General features: G+C 46.9%; 7 protein-coding genes across 7 annotated transcripts; 6 read left to right on the plus strand and 1 right to left on the minus strand.

Annotated features, from left to right (window-relative positions):
• Nucleotides 1–62: 62 nt before the first annotated feature.
• On the plus strand, nucleotides 63–2,261 carry BDR25DRAFT_361411 (uncharacterized protein; the record flags this gene model as incomplete). The annotated part of the gene is made up of 13 exons (XM_033696409.1): nucleotides 63–179; nucleotides 224–598; nucleotides 714–1,047; nucleotides 1,086–1,121; nucleotides 1,155–1,210; nucleotides 1,240–1,248; nucleotides 1,288–1,329; nucleotides 1,390–1,529; nucleotides 1,577–1,625; nucleotides 1,687–1,735; nucleotides 1,806–1,923; nucleotides 1,959–2,105; nucleotides 2,156–2,261. 13 exons carry the CDS (start codon nucleotides 63–65, stop codon nucleotides 2,259–2,261), a joined length of 1,578 nt encoding a protein of 525 aa, XP_033541415.1.
• A 32-nt stretch (nucleotides 2,262–2,293) lies between these two features.
• BDR25DRAFT_337400 (uncharacterized protein) lies at nucleotides 2,294–4,812 on the minus strand (the record flags this gene model as incomplete). Its single annotated transcript, XM_033693186.1, has 3 exons — nucleotides 2,294–2,943; nucleotides 4,105–4,131; nucleotides 4,799–4,812. 3 exons carry the CDS (start codon nucleotides 4,810–4,812, stop codon nucleotides 2,373–2,375), a joined length of 612 nt encoding a protein of 203 aa, XP_033541416.1. The 3' UTR covers nucleotides 2,294–2,372.
• A 167-nt stretch (nucleotides 4,813–4,979) lies between these two features.
• BDR25DRAFT_361414 (uncharacterized protein) lies at nucleotides 4,980–5,967 on the plus strand (the record flags this gene model as incomplete). Its single annotated transcript, XM_033696410.1, has 5 exons — nucleotides 4,980–5,286; nucleotides 5,344–5,364; nucleotides 5,406–5,477; nucleotides 5,558–5,828; nucleotides 5,922–5,967. The coding sequence occupies 5 exons, from the start codon at nucleotides 4,980–4,982 to the stop codon at nucleotides 5,965–5,967; spliced, it is 717 nt and encodes a 238-aa protein (XP_033541417.1).
• Nucleotides 5,968–7,591: 1,624 nt separating this feature from the next.
• Nucleotides 7,592–8,417, plus strand: BDR25DRAFT_319098 (uncharacterized protein; the record flags this gene model as incomplete). The annotated part of the gene is made up of 3 exons (XM_033691794.1): nucleotides 7,592–7,675; nucleotides 7,916–7,967; nucleotides 8,050–8,417. The coding sequence occupies 3 exons, from the start codon at nucleotides 7,592–7,594 to the stop codon at nucleotides 8,415–8,417; spliced, it is 504 nt and encodes a 167-aa protein (XP_033541418.1).
• Nucleotides 8,418–9,433: 1,016 nt separating this feature from the next.
• Nucleotides 9,434–10,836, plus strand: BDR25DRAFT_319099 (uncharacterized protein; the record flags this gene model as incomplete). The annotated part of the gene is made up of 3 exons (XM_033691795.1): nucleotides 9,434–9,447; nucleotides 9,820–10,528; nucleotides 10,603–10,836. The coding sequence occupies 3 exons, from the start codon at nucleotides 9,434–9,436 to the stop codon at nucleotides 10,834–10,836; spliced, it is 957 nt and encodes a 318-aa protein (XP_033541419.1).
• A 1,357-nt stretch (nucleotides 10,837–12,193) lies between these two features.
• BDR25DRAFT_319100 (uncharacterized protein) lies at nucleotides 12,194–12,913 on the plus strand (the record flags this gene model as incomplete). Its single annotated transcript, XM_033691796.1, has 2 exons — nucleotides 12,194–12,325; nucleotides 12,548–12,913. 2 exons carry the CDS (start codon nucleotides 12,194–12,196, stop codon nucleotides 12,911–12,913), a joined length of 498 nt encoding a protein of 165 aa, XP_033541420.1.
• Nucleotides 12,914–14,288: 1,375 nt separating this feature from the next.
• Nucleotides 14,289–15,334, plus strand: BDR25DRAFT_95700 (uncharacterized protein). The gene is made up of 5 exons (XM_033699299.1): nucleotides 14,289–14,319; nucleotides 14,419–14,727; nucleotides 14,782–14,915; nucleotides 14,974–15,019; nucleotides 15,084–15,334. Exons 2-5 carry the CDS (start codon nucleotides 14,467–14,469, stop codon nucleotides 15,126–15,128), a joined length of 486 nt encoding a protein of 161 aa, XP_033541421.1. The 5' UTR covers nucleotides 14,289–14,319; nucleotides 14,419–14,466; the 3' UTR covers nucleotides 15,129–15,334.
• The last annotated feature ends 2,505 nt before the right edge of the window (nucleotides 15,335–17,839 follow it).

The raw sequence follows: 17,839 nt of genomic DNA on the forward strand, positions 1-17,839 counted from the left end.
CATATCAAGCTACGTGGTGTTGGCGTCAACCGCTCTCAAGCTCCAAAATAAGCATTCATCCGATGACCGAGGACATATTTGACTCCAATCCAGGAAATTTTCACAACACTCCAGTATACGCTCAATGGCACCCAGTTCCACCACAAAATGTAGAGGCCCGAACCCCCTGCCAAAAAATGGTCAATACCACAATAACGCAACAGTGTTCGGTCGGCCTTCTGAGTACAGGCTCACTGCAATGAGGGATTCGGGTGGCGCAAGCGACAAATATGAGACAGTAACCGATCCTACTCTTAATAATATTCCCGTGGAAGATGAACTCGAACGGACTGGAGAGCTGGGGCCTCGGTTGTGGACCGAATACGAGCGGATGATCCAGTATGAAGCTGCTCGAGTGGAGGGACTTCAAGAAGAACAGAGGTGGGTCAAGCAAGAGGCTGGTGCTGCTCGAGCCAAAAATATCAGGGGAACCAGCGCTTTGAAGGGTTATGGATGCGGACAGTACGTGACACACCTCGCGCCACTTGTTTCATTTGAGGCTGTCAATCCAGTCGAGAAACGGAAGAAAGGTAAATGCGGAGTTTGGAAGAGACTTGTTGTTCAGAAATAAGGGAGAATATGTAAGGCTGGTTTGTAGCGATTGGGAATTAAGGACTGCATGGCAAGTACTGCTATACTTCTTTTTCGTCTGTTTACTAACACAGTTATGTCAGAGTGCCATATCGGCATCATCGATATTTATGTCCAATTCCATCGCAGCTAGTGTCGGGATTATACCCAGTCATTCTCCGTTCTTGTTCATGGTTTTGGGGCACGTTTGTGGAAAATCAAACGATATAAATCGATCCAAGCTTGGGTCGAGTATTCATACTCTCCCATATGTCTGTGAATTGCCCCGGTACTCGTACCTAGGTAGTTGCGAATCAAGTGTGAATATCCTATCACGCTCAAATGAATTCTCCTGCAGTCTGCAGTACTTGACCATCAGCACGAGTCCTCAAACAATTCCAGGAAAGTTATCGCTCTCTCTATTTATTTTGGTTTTGGGTTCGTAAAGTTTTCTTGATCATGAAGACACGTAAAAGGTAAATTTAGAGAGAAGATTGGATTCACAACCGGCCGTCCCCATGTGTTCGGCAACCATTTCTAATCAGATTTCAATGGTTCTTATGATAAAGTGATATTATCATTCTCAAAGCGCGTAGGAAGCGTAACCTAAGTCGCAAATCAACTGAATAGTCATTCAAAGTGTCGAGTCCCTCACTACTTGATCTCCGAGGTGTCTAGTCCTGCAACGACGAACTCCTCGTTAGCATACCAGAAATAACCGTCTATCAAGCCAATCTTACGCTCAATTATTTGCAATTTAAACCCATTATATAAGTACAGATCATTGGAAATTGCTATTACCTGGGTTCCATCTCCCATCTTCTTCTCTCGTCATTATTCCCAGCTCCTCAGTCGCACCAATCAAGGACCAGTCAGAGCCCATATTACAACTCCAGCCAAATCTGTAATTATCTGGTCCAGTAATCTCCAACGAATAACATACGTGAGCGACGCGAGATCTTTCTAGTGATATATCCCCTGCTTCTCCTGGCTTCCCTGATTGTCATCTCCGCTTGGTGTGCAGCTAAGAAGGCTCGTCTTGCAAGCATCAAATACTAGAGCCCAACACATTTGTAGCCGTGCCATCCGGTGTCAATTACCCGCCAGTCGTCGATTAGGGTCGAGGGTCGGGAGATGAAGAGGCTAGTGCTTTGTAGTAAGGTTGAACCGGAAGAGCTATGGTTGCAACTGCTGAGGGAAGGAGGGAGTAGGTGGAGGGTTTAGTTCGTCTTGTAGATGTGGTATAGAGTTAGCTGCGAAGGTGTGGGCGAAGCTCACTGCCATACAAGCGGCTGGGGGGATTGAGGAAGCGAGGTTAAGAGGCAAAGAGGCGGACGGATTCCAGAAAGTAACTTCACACCCGCTCCGAAGATTGGTTCTTTGCGGGAATGGGGGGATGAGGAGCAGGCTCAGTGGGGTTGGAGAGGAGTGGGAAAAGCAGAAGGAGGGAATCCCAGTTCCTCAAAGCTAGTAGGGAGAGAGGAGATGTTTAGAGAGTGAAGCAGAGATAAGTGTGAAGGCTAGGCGTGAGATGATGAGGGTGGAGGAAGGATATGGGATTTGAAAGTCTGAAGAAGGGAATGAAGTGGCTCGGTTTCTTTAAAGGGAAGGTTTGGAATCCAGGGTGGTTTGCACATGGAGGATTCATTTAGCGCCATATAAACGATTATAATACCTGTGCAATGAATGGGATTAGAGTGCATAGGGGGGTTAATACCGATTATGTAGGAAATGAGACGTCTCACTGTCGATTGCCCTCACTTCTAACTAACCACCACAAAAAACCCAAGCGGGCAACTTCCATCACCATCCGGTCCAGCCTGAAACCACTGCAGACTCGTATCGCTCGAACAAAGCGCCCCGCTGACAGTTTGTCCACCACTCCCTGGCAAGATACCGCAGGGCAAAGTCGCGATCGTATACGTACTTCCCGGCACAATGACCGGCGGAGGAAACGGTGGGCTCGGTCCAAGAATTGGCTGGTTGTTATACGTCGTGCTATCGTCGGCGCCAAATCCCGTCAGGTATCCGGTGAAGGTAAAATGACCCGGTCCAGAGAATCCAACTGTGTGTGGAGCAGCTTGCTCAGCCGTTGGAAATGCGAAGGAAAGCGTGCAGGTTTTTAGAAGGGTTGGTTCGCCGTCGACGTAGTCGGGGACCTTGAGATCTACGATGGTGCATTTATCGTTTGGTGTAACAATGCCTGTGCTTACTCCGCCGAAGGCTTTATTGGGCTCGGATTTGGAGATTGGGACGAGCATGTATGGAGATATTGTGCCTGGAGGGAAGTCGCTTCCAGCCGGGCATGAAGATCGTGATGCATGAGATGAGGGTCTCGCAAGGACTGTGGAGAATAAACTTGTAAGGGTAGCGGCGATCAACATCTTCATCTTAGCGATGGTGTTTGAGATTGGTAAGCCTATAAAAATTAATCAAAGTTCTGTAGCTGGTCGAGGGGTTGCGAGGAAATAAATCGAGGTCGCAGGAAGCTTTATACCTTGCAGAATTCATTCCTCGGATTCAGCTACAATAGGGTATTGGGCCCTGCAAGGGCCCTCAAGCCACTGATGCGGCATCATTTTCTTTGACGACGCCAAATCCAGGTTTTCGTCGTACCTGCACCGGGTCTCCAGAACTAGCCGTTCGGCAGTAGTTGCGGAAAATGCCGATTACTAGAAATAACCAAATGGAGGTGAAGGTTATAGGGTTGCGATTCCATGTTTTGCAGTTGAGGTGCTGATCAACGCCGATCAATTGTCGATCACTGTCGGCCCCACCAAAATGCCGTCGAAGCTTTTGATCAACAACGGAATTCTATGGTCGATCGAACACACCAAATGTTGTTATGCTGGTCGTTTTCGGTGATGTGCAAAGGTTAGTTGAAGGAATTCGTTAAGTTTGAATCTTTCAAAGAAATGAGTAGGAAGCTCCTTCCCCTCTCACCCCCACCTTCGCAACCATACTTAGCCTACTGCCCTCGCTCATGCCACCTATCATCATCACCGAGTTTCAAAGCTTCAACTGGAAACGGCATTTGAGAAACAAGAAGTTTAGGAAAGGTTTGAATTTTTACAATCCCTCCTACAGTGTATCCGCCCGTTCATCAGAAGCGCAGATTTAACTCCACTTCGACGGCCAATACTGGCTCTGAAAGCCCATACAGCGTCACTGTTATCAGCCCTTTGGAGCGACTTCTGGATTGTGAATACCTCGCGAATAAAATTTCACACACATATATGTTGCAAAGTACTGAGGGATACTCCCAGTCTGGAAATTCTTAAGCCTTGGCGCTCTTGAACGATATGATACTAAACCTCGTTCCAATTTAAATTTTACGATTACTTGACCGTGTAGGTTCTACGCACATGTATACGGTAAGAGGGTGAGATACTCGAGGATGTGCTGAATGATGCCCTAGGGCATACAAATCTCCCTGCAAGTGCGAACCAATCACCCGTTCAAGAGGATGGTGACACTGGGATGCATCCAGCATACATCCAATATGTCAAGGTAGCCGTGACTCTACCAGTTCATCCAAGGGTCTTGTAGCATTAGATTCATTGTGCAGCTCACATATTTGCTTCTCCGTCACATTGCGAGGTCGCGGTGGCAGTGACGGTGGCTGTGGCGATTGGTATACATTGAATGCATTCTGGGCAAGTTCCAGTCGGTGAACGAGGATTCATATGCCAGCTTGAGTACCACGAACACTCTAAACTAAACTAAACTAACCTCACCTTTGCCACGGACTTGGTGTCTGTGGACGTTTTCTTCTAGTTTTAAGGTCCTTTTAATTTTCCCACTATACAGCTAATGACATTGTAGGTTCATGAACAAATCCGACGAAATGTTTGTGTATGTGTACTTGATCCTTAACACATTCGTTGATAGTCTTGAGATACTGAAACTCGCTGTTTTCCTAGATTTGGTCCGCTGGAGTTTGACTTTGTGATGATGATTTGATAGATATTCACTCTAAAAGGGAGAAGATGAACAGAAAGGCAAAGTTCAATAAGTAGCAGAATTGGCGAGCCACCTGAGTCCAGGTATATTCACTGGCCAACACCCCGCCCACTACAGTATCGCTTTGTAACCATATATAAGCGCTGCACTCCTAAAATCTCCACGTGAATCCGCCAACGCATCCGCTCTCCAAAACACCAAACACGACGCGCTCCACAGCATTTACGTAAGAATTTCCATTCACCTGCACCCACAACATCTAACCCTAACCCCTTAAACGCAGTGTTGGCCAAGGAGATGTCTTCCCCTAGTAATAACGACGACCCGTCTCACCTCCACCCTGCCGCCAATCTCTACCTCACAAAACCCTAACGACATCCCAAACTCAGCTCGATATCGAAGCGGCCATGGGATCCCTGAATACTGTTTCCGTTAGTAGCCCCGGAAAGACAAAGACTAAGACATCGAAGCGTCGAGACTTGTTTGAGGCTCTCGAGACCGCGACTTCGCGAGTTCCGCAGCTTGTGAGAAATAATCTAGATGCTCAGGGGGGTAATGTCGGGTATCAAAGCGGCCAATGGGTTCCGCGACGAAGTCTACAGAAGGGTTCTAAAAGGAGAAATATGAGGTTGGCTACAGTAGTCAAGATAAATCAAGAGGATGTTGGTGTTGGTGGTAAAGAAGATGGTGGAATTGCTAAGGCTAGTAATGGTGGTCCATAGATGAAGAAGGCGCGTTATGTTAGTAAAGGGCAGAGAGCCAATGGTCTAGGTGAATCGGAGAAGAAACATAGTGGCGATCTAAGAAAGCGTAACAAAATAATTCTATGTCAGACGAAGCAAAAACGCTGGTAACGGCAGTCGTCAGACAAGAGCAGAAACCTCTTCTTGCCAAAAATAAGGTAAGTAGCCTACCTTGAACTTTGCCTTAGTCTTATGCTTAGTCCTTATACTAGGCATCTCGAGATTTGCAATCACTACTGCAGTACTCGGCGTTGGCAATAGCATCACGAAGTCCTTTCACACGGCAAGTGCTTGCGGGTCTGAGCCTGAGTTTGTTCAGGCTCAGTTCGATCAAGAGGCTGATCCCAAGGATTCTTCAGGTGTACCCAAGGATGCTACATGGAACAGCGAAGATCCCACTCTCAAGACTGTCACGCATCCTGATGAGGTTCCGGAGATCACAACCTCTTCCTTCGAAGCAATGACTTTGTTCATGCCAACGTGCAATATCAAGGGGGTGGACCAAGCGAAATGGTGTGTACAAGTGGCTGTAAGTTCTGGCGTCGATAGATGCTTCTGAGAGGTATTCGTAGTCTAGAAAGACTAATATTTAGGAATCGTTTCCAGTGGTGCTGATGGACGGAACTGGAGGTTGAGGACTTCATCAAGATGAGAAGGGGTGAATGTTAGCGCTATACGCAGAGCTTAGAGTAGACTTAGAGTAACTGAGGATAGCTGTTCTTTTAAGGTATTATTGTGTAAATTATAGGACTGTCAATGCCACTATCGACCGTACTTCTCGTCACTCTATTGTACCAACTCCCATGCCATAGGAGACATATTCTGGAGGGCGATATTGAAAGCTATATGGAGGTCTATAGAGCTCTTCTGGAAGAAATGCGAGCGAATACTCCCTCCACGCGTAGCACCGATCGTTTCTTGATTCATTTTGCCACTCCCAGGCTATTGTGTTTACGTACTTCTGCTTCATCTTAATGAACATGCAATCTCCGCCGCCTCATCCTTTGAATGCATATTCCTTACAATATCGATGAGGAGCGACTTGTCAAGAAATTGAACCAGTTAGTGGTGCATCAAACCGTGACAGGAGTAGGGCGTCCAGTCAACTAGGTGAGACTCCGTCCCGCAATTTTTAAGGCAGTGCATCTTGCCACACGAGATTTCTAAAGGCCTGCTTGTCTAGAGGATGCAAGAGTGCCTGCATCTTGTGACCTCTGGTGGAACCAGGATTAACTCGATCTGTTTGACATCTTGCTGCAATCAGGAGATCATTAATATGTAGAACTCTGCCCTAAGCTACCTCCTGTTATGTTCCACCTTATATAATAAGATTCAGTAGCACAGAAGCGAGCTCTAAGTATGTTTAATCTTTGTGAAGAATTGTAAGCCTGGGCTCTACGATGGGCTCCCCGATCAACCATGGGCTTGGCGCCCCACAATACTACACAAATCATGTAGCTATTCGGACCCTCAGTTCACAATACACGACTCCTCTCATAGCCCACACCCGTTACAAGGTTACAAGGATAGCTTATTGCTGGCCAGTTTGTCCGACGGGTCGGTCTGAGGAGTCGGTCGGAGTAGGCTCTCCCTAGTTTTGCCCAGCGTAGAAACGTTCGATGTACGCGATGGACAATAGATAAATGTCCTTGTTGTAGACACAGCCTCAGCGCCCTGTACTATTTTAACAATGACGCAGTTCGAGGTCGGACAACAAACTCCATCGTCTCGTTTCAAAACACGAATTGCCGGGCAGTGCCGCACCGAGATCGTGCAATTCGCCTCGCGTGGTTGTGGTTTTCGCACAGCCCTCGTTTCGGGGACCAATTGCAAGCACTTATGATCCAACGATCCTCCATGCAATAAACTAAAGAGCATCATGGAACATATTGTTACTTCCGTATGCAAACAATTCGCTGAGTCCTGGGGCGAAACAAGCATAGCAGCCAATCACTTGTTTTGATAAAAAGTTTAGCACCTCTGGGAGCTAAGCACATCCAACACCGAGTTTTATGGGCTTGAATGATCTCATATGACCATGTTAAGGCATCCTTGGTCAGGGTGTCCTTGACCGGACGATACCGGTGGGATTGAATGAGGGAAAAGCTGCGTCTTAGAAGTATAAGTATCTCCAATCGGTACTGCTTCTCAGAGATATCCAGAGCATCATCAGTTCCTCTCCTTCCAAGTCCCCAGCACTAGTCTTATCAAAACCATTCTTCAAGCATCACGTACACAGTACCTTTCTCTTATATCTAACCTCTTCCACTCCCAAAATGGCCGGCATAGGTATGCTCGCGTCCGCGATCATCCGCTCTCTCCTGCTCGGTCTCGATTCCCATTTTAGCCCAGACAGCATCGTAAGCTACCACTATTCCCCACCCAGCTTTCATGTTCTAAAACCGCACAACTAGGACCTGCTCCAAGGAGAGGTTTTGGACACGTTGTCTAAGCCCACGTTGAACAACATGTGCGTGTTCTATGTAACAGGAATTCCGGGATCAGTAGAGAAGGACATCGTCAATATCAACGCATGGTTAAAATGCAAGTTTCAGCAAGCCAAAAAACCAAAACCAAGCTAACTAATATCTGTCACACAGGCGGAGAAGAACAATCATTGCTCGGGTCGTGGTTGGAAGTCCCAGCCGACCAGTAAGTCCCAACCCAATCCGCAATATCCTAGCCTCGAGATGAAATATCCTAACCCCCCCACCTAGAGATCTTAAAGTCTCAGACTCCCGCATCGGAGACCTAACCCTCAACTTCCAATCCTCGAAATTCAAGACTTTCCCCTTCCCTGGCGATCTTATCATCTACAATTCCGTGTGGACCGATTCTGCCTTTGATACTGGCATTGGCATTAACAACTGCATAAACTTCTCTAAAAAGGGGTCTATCATTGGTAAAGACTGTAAAGGCAACAAAGTCATTACTACGGTGTGCAACGAAGGTTTCATGGATGGATCGTATGGTATGATTAATCGCGAGAACATTCAAGAGCACGGCTGGATTTATCTTATGGCGTTTCCGGAACTGGGGGTTAATCCGGGGTGTCCAGATCCGGGGAAGAAGGCTAAGAAGGCACTGGAGTTCAGAGGGTGAGGGGTTTGAAGGGTTGGAGTGCCAGCTTAGTGTGTATATATGCATACCATTGCTTTATCTGATTGATTGAATCTATGTCATTTTTGTTTCGAGGAATTACTACCTTGTCGACCATCTGTTATTCGAGTTTATTGGAACTAAACACAGTTTCCTTGCTTACCTCCGCCTGAGTTCCCATCTTCTTCGCAGGGTGTTCGCGTATAGACACCATCTCGAAGTTGCACCCAAACACCCAACAAAAGAGGCTACGACAGCCAAGAGCTAGTTTCCACGGGGGTTGGGATTATTGTGCCTTGCAAAAAGCTCGTTCCAGTCAAAATTTCAACCAGTAGCTTGCGCACGGGTTCCGCTGCCAAGCCTTGGCATGGGCGGAAGAAAAGGGCGATCAACAACAAACTACAGAACTAGAAAGTAGACTATAATAGAATGTCAAGAAAATACCACTGAAAACGAAAAAAAGAGAATGAAACAATGCAGTTTTTTTGCACAGGATTGCTGAATTGCATAAGAATGTCTCTTGTTTTAGCATTGCTGTACCTTTTTACGACCGTTCTCTTGAAAAACATGACTATAAGGGGACTGTCACTTTGGCGCGTGGGGCGAGTAACCAGCGATTTACAAAGCACAATATTGTGCCTTGCAAAAAGCTGGTTACAGTCTAACTATCACCGAAGGGTTTAGCAGAACGTCCGGCACACTCCTACCATAGAGTCTTCATACAATTAAATGCTTTAACTATATTTTATACCTACAAGGGCACAGTTTGCTAGCTAAATTAATATTTACGCTCGCGCAGTCTTCTAACACTAATCTTATTAACCCTAGACATCCTTCTTCACCAGACAGAACGGCAGATCTGGCAAAGCAGTGCCTAGCTCTATAGAGCCTAGAGATCTACCGAGCCTAGAGATCTACCTGAAGAGGATTTGAAGAGTACAAAGAAAGATGTAAAGCGATTACTATAAGAAGAATGAGACAAGATACCCTAGACCTCTACTCAAGCTTGCATCAATGAGATGCCCTGGGAACGGTAGGAGGCCCTCCCAACACCAAAAGCTTATACGATTCTCCTAATTAGGCAATCAAAGGATTTATAGCTCGGTTGAGGCTAAAATATCATAAATTTGGCGATGCCATGCTCGTTATTTTGAGATTCTAAGAGGCTTTTGAAGGGCGAGGATATCTTAGTGACACGGACACGAATTCTTGCACCCCCAACCCATGTGGCCGTGTGGGATTGCGGCTAAACAATGGCCATGCGTTCGACCCCCTGCTCTTAACAGCACCACAGCCTGGGGCCTACCTGTAGCAATTGAAGGTCGCGAACCTCTTCTCTGGTAGTCACGCCTTCCTGTAAATACTTGCTGCTGGCTCCTTGTTATTGCTGTCTGCGCGTGTATAGTAATGTTTTCCATGTCGTCCCAAGACGCACCAGCGCTCTGGTTGATCCATGGAGAGCGCCCCTCCCCGACCTCGAAGCTTTGCTGCTTCAGCGCTGGTCCCCAGTGTTTCTGCTCGACAAATCGACGCTCAAGCAACATGAGCGCTTCTCCGAGACAGACCTCAGAGGTATCTCCGACGTACTACGGCGGGTTGGCCGGGGCGCATGGTCGCGCATCTACACCGTCTTGCGGCTGCTAGACTGCCTCGACGTGATTTGCCCCTTGCTCGCGCAGGCCACCTCCGGCGTCTACTCTCCCTTTACACATCAGACCCTGCCCCAATCGCTGAATCCGTCAGTCGCCCATGAATTCCTCCAAGTGCAGCGAGCGGTGTTGTGGAGTGCCCTTGTCCTGGAGCGCGAGACCGGCAGACACCGACACTTTCTGAGCGCCGACGACATGCCGTTCATCAAGGTGGAGGAGCTAGGTAAGGGCGCCTATGGATACGTGGATAGGGTGATTAGTACGGCTAGTCACAAGGAGTATGCCTGGAAACTTATCCCACGGGGTCGCATCTTCCATCGCCACCAGAAGATCCTCCGAGACTTCGAGCGCGAGCTGGGCACCCTCAAAAAACTCTGCCACCACCGGCACATTGCGCAACTCATCGGCAGCTACACTGATCCGCAGTCTACGCATCCTGGGATTTCACTCGATCGCCTGCCTACCGTAGGCCCTCATCGGTATCAATAGCCCAGGTCGTGCCCGTCGAACACGCTTTGCTATCTTTAAATGCTTCCAAGGACAGCACTGCCTACCTTGACTCTGAAGAAGCTGTCAATCCAGTGGTAGAGGCTGAGAAAACTCGAAGTGACGATTTGGACGAGAAGTCGACAGCAGATGCCGATGAACATGTAGAACGGACATCAGATTCATATTCACTTACCGTTGAAAGAACTGCTATATCCACCACGAGTGGCAAAGAGGACGTTCAGTATCAGCATGGCCATTCTGGTAACAGTGTAGAAAAAGATTAAATTTTCACTGCTCCAGAATATCCTATCAGTCGTGCTAAAGACCCCATTACAACAAATGTGAACGCTCGACAAATACCCACCCCGGGGCGACTTATCAATCGTCGACCTTCAGCTCGGAAAATAACAACCCCAGCATTAATCAGCCCGACGACAAGATCTCGTACTCCCTTCCCGAGGACTGCACCCTCACGACAATTACAACGACTAAGCGGAAATACCGCTTGCACAACGATGGCCCCCCACAGTCCTCGCTCCTCATCGAAAACTTTGAGGACGGTAGGGCGCAGAGCAATGTCAACTCGCGCAAGAATGTCGGGGTCCGTCTCACGCCCTCAAACTCCAAAGCCCACCCGCAAATCACGCAGAAAGCCCCCCCAAATGAGCATAAAACTATTCAGTCGAAGCTCACGGCTAAATTAGCGGTTGAGGGAGCAGAGGAAGAGACGCTCAGCGACTAAGAGGCGGGCCGATCCCAGAAAGTAAATTCAGGCCCGGTCCGAAGATATAAGCTTTTTGCGGGATTGCAGGGTGTGGGGAGCAGGCTCAGCTGGTTTTGGAAGAATGTGAGAAGCAGAATGAGAGAATCCCAGTTCTTTGCATGGGGAAGAGAGGGGGGTGTCTGGGAAGTGAGGTGGAGAGGGGTGTAGAGGATAGGAATGAAAAGACGATGGAGGGTTGGAGGGAGGATATTGGGGGTGGAAGTCTGAAGCGTATGAAGTGGTCCTGTTTCCTTTAATGGAAGGGGCTTGGAATTCAGGGTGCTTGCGTATGGGAGGGTGATTTAGTGCCATACAATCAATTGTAACGCTTTATGCAAGAGGTGAGACCAGAGTACATAGAACAGGTAATAGGTATTATGTATGAAACGAGATTCCTCAGCTGTTAAATGAACTCCTTCTAACTCACCACTACAAAGATCCCAAGCAGGCAACTTCCATCGCCATCTAGTCCTGTCTAACACCACTGCAGACTTGTATCGCTCGAACAAAGCGCCCCTCTGACAGTCTGTCCACCACTCCCCAGCAAGATACCACCTGGGAAAGGCACAATTGTATACGTACTTCCAGGCGCAATAACCGGCGGAGGAAGAGGTGGGCTCAGTCCAAGAATTGGTTGGCTTTTATACGCCGTGCTATCGTCGGCGCCAAATCCCTTCAGGTATCCGGTAAGGGTAAAATGACCCAGCCTAGAGAACTCAACTGTGTTTGGAGCAGCTAGCTTATCAGCCTTCGGAAATGCGAAGGAGATTGTGCAGGTTTTTAGGTGGATTGGCCCGCCGTCGACGTAGTCAGGGACCTTAAGATCCATAATAGTGCATTTATTCGGAGGGTGTAAGGAGGGGTACCATAAGCATTCAATGGGTTCCATGACGAAGCCTATAGCGGGGCTCGAAAAGGATAAAGATGAGGTTAGTTGCATCAGTCAAGATAGTCAGGAGGATTTGGTGTCAATGGTTAAGAGGAAGGTGGAATCGCTAAGACTAGTAATGGTAAGTAACAGATGAAGAGCGCGCGTCATGTTGGTAAAAGTCAGCGAACCAATGGCTGGTGGGTGTTGAAGAAGAAACAGAGTGGTCGAGCTAAGAAAGCGTATCGAGATGAGGCTGTGTCGGATGAAGCCAAGACACTTACAATGACAGTCAACAGACGACAGCAGAAGGCTCTTCTTGCCGCAGACAAGGGAAGTAGCCCTATATAAAACTTCGCCGTAGTCTTATGCTTACTCCTCATATCAGTCATCTCTAGATCTTGCGATCACTACTGCAGTACTCGAAATTAGCAATAGCAGCACAAAATCCTTCCACACAGCAAACTCTTGCGGGTCCCAGCCGGAGCTCCTTCAGGCCGAGTCCAATCAGAAGGCCAACCCCAAGGAACCTTCAGGTTTGCCCAAGGATGCTAAATCGATCAACGGAAATCCCACTCCGAAGGCCTTCACGTATCCCATTGAAGTCCCAGAGATGACAACTTCCTCCTCTGAGGCAGAAGACTTCGTTCACGTCAACATGCCAGATCAAGGAGAGCGAGCTAAGCTTAATGATGCGTACAAGAAGAGTTGGGAGTTCTGGCGCCGATAGTTGCTTCTGCGAGGTATTTGCAGTCTAGAAAGATTAGTGCTTAGGAATCGTTTCCAGTGGTGTTCATGGGCAGTGCTGGAGATTGATGTGAAGCTATTAGGGTAGGAGGATCAGAGGAATCATGAGGAACTAGGTTGATTGCTAAATAGTGTACCTAGGGGTCTATGTATATGCAAGAAAAGGGGTAAGTCTTAGCAACATGTGACTATCGTGTGAGCCTTGCGTGAGTGCTGCAAACAATTGAGGACCCATCGAGGTGAGAAAGGGTTAAGATTAGCGCCATATGTAAGGTCTAGAAAAGCTTAAGGTAGGCTTGGAGTAGCTGACGGTAGCCATTCTTTTAGGTTACTCCCATGTAAATTATATGACTGCCAAGGACATGACCCACCATCGTGCTCGTGATTATATCTGATCCGCGCCCGTGCTATGGGAGGCAAATTTTGTTGGGCGATACTGGAAGCTCTATGGAGGCCTATAGAGCTCTTCTAGGAGAAATGTGAGCGAATACCCCTACCAGCACAGCACCGATGGTTTCTTGGCGGATCTTGCCGCGCTCGAGCTTTTGTGTTTACATACTTCTGCTCCACCTTAAGGAGCATTCAATCTCCGCCGCCTCATCCTTCGCTTGCATATTCCTTCCAATATCGATGAGGGGCCGCTCTTCAGGAGAACGAACTAGTTACATATGCACTAAACCGCAGGAGGCAATTGGGCATCTAATCAACTGGGTAAGACCTCATCTAACAGTTTTCAAAGCAGTGCATCTTGCTACACGAGATTTCTGAAAGGCTGGCCTGTCGAGGAGATGCAAGAGTGCCTGCAACTTGTAACCTATGGTAGACATGGCCGGGATACAGTCGATCTGTTTGACATCTTGCTGCAATCACGAGATCATTAATATGTAGAGCTCTGTCCTAAATTACCTCCTATTATGTTCCGCTTTACTAAGATGCAGTGTATAACAGGAGCCATCTCTAAGGTTGTTGAATCTTTGCTAAAAGGAGCTTGTTGGTGGCAAGTTTGTCCGACGCTTCGGTCCAGCGAGTCGGTCGGAGTAGGTCTACATAGTTTTTCCCAATTGCAGAAACGTTGGAATTACGCGATGGACAACAGTCCAATGAGCTTGTTGCAGACACAGCCTCAGCACCATTTACTATTTTAACAATAACGCAGCGACAACTCCTTCGTTTCGTTTCAAAACACGAATTTCCGGGCAGTGCCGCACCCGATCGTGCAATTTGCCTCGCGCGATTGTGCACAACCTTCGTCCCGGGAACCAATCACAAGCACACATGATCCACTTCAGTGATCCTTCACGCAACAAAACTTAAGAGCGTCACGAAACACATTTTTACACCCGAACTCAAACAATTCTCCGAGTCTTGGGGGCGAAAATAAGCATACCGGTAAATCTCCCGTTTTGGCAAAAGTTCTGCATTTCTGGGATCAAGCACTTCCAACACCGAGTTTTGTGGGGTTGAATGATCTCATCTGACGATGTCAAGGCGTTCCTCGTGGGGGCTTTCTTCATCGGACGATGCCGATGAGATTGAATGAGGAGAAAGCTGCGCGTTGAAAGTATAAGTACCTCCAATCGGTACTGCTTCTCAGACATAGCCAGAACATCAGATTCTCTCCTTCAAAGTTCCCAGCATAGGCCTCCTCGAAACTGCCGCAAATATCAAGAACACAGCACTGTTCTCTTGAATCCAATCCCTTCTACTCTCAGAATGTCTGGCATAGGTATTCTCGCGTCTGCGATTATCCGCTCTCTCTTGCTCGGCCTCGATGCCCATTTCGGTCCAGACAGCATCGTAAGCTACCACTCGTATGCACCCGGCTTTCATATGCTAAAACCATACAACTAGGACTTGCTCCAGGGAGAAGTTTCGGATACTTTGTCTAAGCCCACGTTGAACAACATGTGCGTGTTCTACGTAACCGGAATCCCTGGATCAGTAGATGAAAGCGTCGTCAATATCAACGCATGGGTGAAATGCAAGTTTCAACAGCCAGCAAAACCAACTGCAAATCAACTAACATCTGTCACACAGGCGGAGAACAACCATCATTGCTCGGGTCATGGTTGAACGTCCCAGCCGGCAAGTAAGTCTCGCCCCAGCCAGCAACATCCCGGCCTCGAGATGAGATATCCTAACCCCCCGTCCAGAGATCTCAAAGTCACAGACTCCCGCATCGGAGACCTAACCCTTAACTTCCAATCCTCGAAATTCAACACCTTCCCCTTCCCTGGCGATCTTATTATCTACAATTCTGTGTGGACCGACACTGCCTTTGATTCCGGCATTGGTATGGGCAACTGCATCAACTTCTCTAAGAAGGGCTCTATCATTGGCAAAGACTGCAAGGGTGATAAAGTTGTTACTACAGTTTGCAACGAAGGTTTTCTAGATGGATCGTATGGTGTGATTAATCATGAGAACATTGTGAAACACGGTTGGATTTATCTTATGGCGGTTCCAGAGCAGGGGGTTAATCCGGGGTGTCCGGATCCGGGGAAGAAGGTTAAGAGGGCGTTGGAGTTTAGAGGGTGAGGGGTTTGAGAGGTTGGAGTGGGGAGGTCTGGGTGGTGCTGGTTGAGTGTGTACATATGCATGCCATGTCTTTATCTGATTGATTGAATCTGCGACGTTTTATTTCGAGGGATTGCGGCTCTGCCAGCATATCTGCCATTCGAGTTATTGGAATCAAACACAGTTTCGTTCCTTACCTCTGCCCAAGTTCCCATCTTCACTAGGTGTTCGCGTATAGACACGACTTCGAAGTTCACCCAATCTCCCAACGAAAGAGGCTACAACAGTCGAGAGCTAGTTTCCACGGGGGTTTTGATTATTGTGCCATGCAAAAAGCTAGTTACAGTCCAAATTACAACCAATAGCAAGAAGATCTGCGCGCGGTTTGCAAAACCAAGTCTTGGCATGCGCGTAGGAGCAAGACACAAAGCTAACTTGTCCACGCAGTTAAAAAAGGATTAAAAAAGATGTTAAAAACTACTATTATTGCTGTCTGCACTATAGACAATTTTTGCGAGAGCACTCTATGCAAGAAGTATGAAGCGCAGAATGGGGTATAGGATAGTATTCATAGACGAATACGGGTTCGAGAAAGGATATATATATGCACTACGGCACGTGACTGGAGATCATGTGCTCGAGACCGGGCCGAGGGCTCTCCGGGGGGAGTCCGAGGCATGTCTCAGTTAACTGCGACAGCTTTTACTTTATATTATTTAACCCTATTGACTTCTAAATCCTCTCCCTTCTTCTAATTAAGTATAAAGGTGTTATAGTAACAAAAGGGCGATCAAAAAGCTGCAAAAGCGGAAAGTAAATAACAAATTGACAAGTATTGAATTGCTTAAACGCTTGAGTGTGGAAGGATGCCTACAAGGAAGACTGTCAAGAATCGCCCAAAATTAATCATCCCCGAGCCAGGCGACTCCATGGGGTCATTTGGGTTTGCAGCGCGTCCGCAGACCCAGTTTGGTAGCCGGGCGATGACATAAGTGGCCAGTCCTGATCAAACCCTGAGGCCCGTTTTAGACTGTAACTTGAGTTTTAAAAAACACAATGGTGGGAGGTATTGAGCAGGGAGTATGAGGTACAGAGAGGGAATGCAACATAGGGGTGTGAAGAGGGAATAAACAGCAGTGCCCGAGGCAAAGTACGTGCTTACAAAATCGACGAGCAGATTATCCTTCCTTTCCAGGAAGAAAGTGGCTAGTCCTGATTAGGAACGATAACAGGCTTTGCTTAGAAGGTCTTGGCAGCGCTAATTATATTTAGAGGGAAAAACCACGCAGCAGAAGTAATTTTAACACCCCTAACCGCGTTGTCTTTACCCGTTTTTCTCGCTTGACGCACGGCCTCACCTGGCGCACGGATTTCAGCCAATATCCTCACATAGATTTGAAGCTCTAGAGCTCACTATAATTCGAATTATCGCAAGATTTTGTAGAGTAACAGGCAATAGGGTACAGCGAATAAAACTACGTCATTATCTAGTCGCGATACCTAGTAGGAAGGCTGATCTGTCGCCCTCGGCGATTTGTCAGCTGGGGGGCAGCAATAACCTCTACAACTGATTCCTCATTACCACCATCATTCTAAGGACTAAGAGAATGCTGTTTGCTCCTTTTTTTAGCCTATTTAGCATATTAGATGTCCTTTTAGAGCTGCGCAGCTGCTAATCTAGCTTACTTATTGTTCTCCTTCTCCTGCTGCTTCTAAGCCTGCTCTTAGAGTTAGATTTTCTTTGCAGTAGCCTTTATGCGCTGTCTCTTCTCTATAACCTACTCCTTCTCTGCTTTCTTTGCAGCTTTGCACTTAGCATCTTTTTTTTTTTTAAGTCTCTCTGCCTCTGCTACTTCTACTTTTTTTATTTCTTACTTATAAGCTTACTAGACCTTGTTTAGGCTCTAAAAAATTACTTTACTATTTAGATTAAAAGAAAGTTTAAGCTAAAAAGCTTTACCTTTTTACTAACACTTCTTCTTATTAACTAGTGCTTTTTTAAGGCCGCAAACCTCTAGTTTTAAGAGGATGTTCTGCGTAGACAGTAAGTAGATTGTTTATAAAAGCTGCTAAGCCTTAAAGTTATATATGTTGTTAATAACTAATCTTAAAAGCTTAGTAATCTTTCTCTAATCTTTAGCTATTAGCACTAACCTTAAGCTCTTACTAAAGAAAGGTCTCTTAGCCTTAGAGTTATTAAATTAGTCTAGAATAACATTAAGCTTAAAGAGATAAAAACTGTAGGTTTTAAACCCTAAAAAAACGTTCTTAGCAGTAAAAGCTCTCTTCTATGCTGCCTAGAACATGCAGAAGAAATCTCTCTTAGTAATAGTAAAAAAAGCTTAAGATTCTTCTATAAACTATGCTATCTTATAAGTATAAGCTTATAAGA

The sequence above is a fragment of the Lindgomyces ingoldianus genome (assembly GCF_010093535.1).
Source record: "Lindgomyces ingoldianus strain ATCC 200398 unplaced genomic scaffold BDR25scaffold_44, whole genome shotgun sequence".
Lineage (NCBI taxonomy): Eukaryota > Fungi > Ascomycota > Dothideomycetes > Pleosporales > Lindgomycetaceae > Lindgomyces > Lindgomyces ingoldianus.

Coding starts and splice junctions, on each gene's coding strand:
- BDR25DRAFT_95700 (XM_033699299.1), top strand. CDS start 14,467: ATGAGGAGAAAGCTGCGCGTTGAAAGTATAAGTACCTCCAATCGGTAC. Junction 14,728..14,781: donor ATTTCGGTCCAGACAGCATC/GTAAGCTACCAC, acceptor CCATACAACTAG/GACTTGCTCCAGGGAGAAGT. Junction 15,020..15,083: donor TTGAACGTCCCAGCCGGCAA/GTAAGTCTCGCC, acceptor CCCCCCGTCCAG/AGATCTCAAAGTCACAGACT.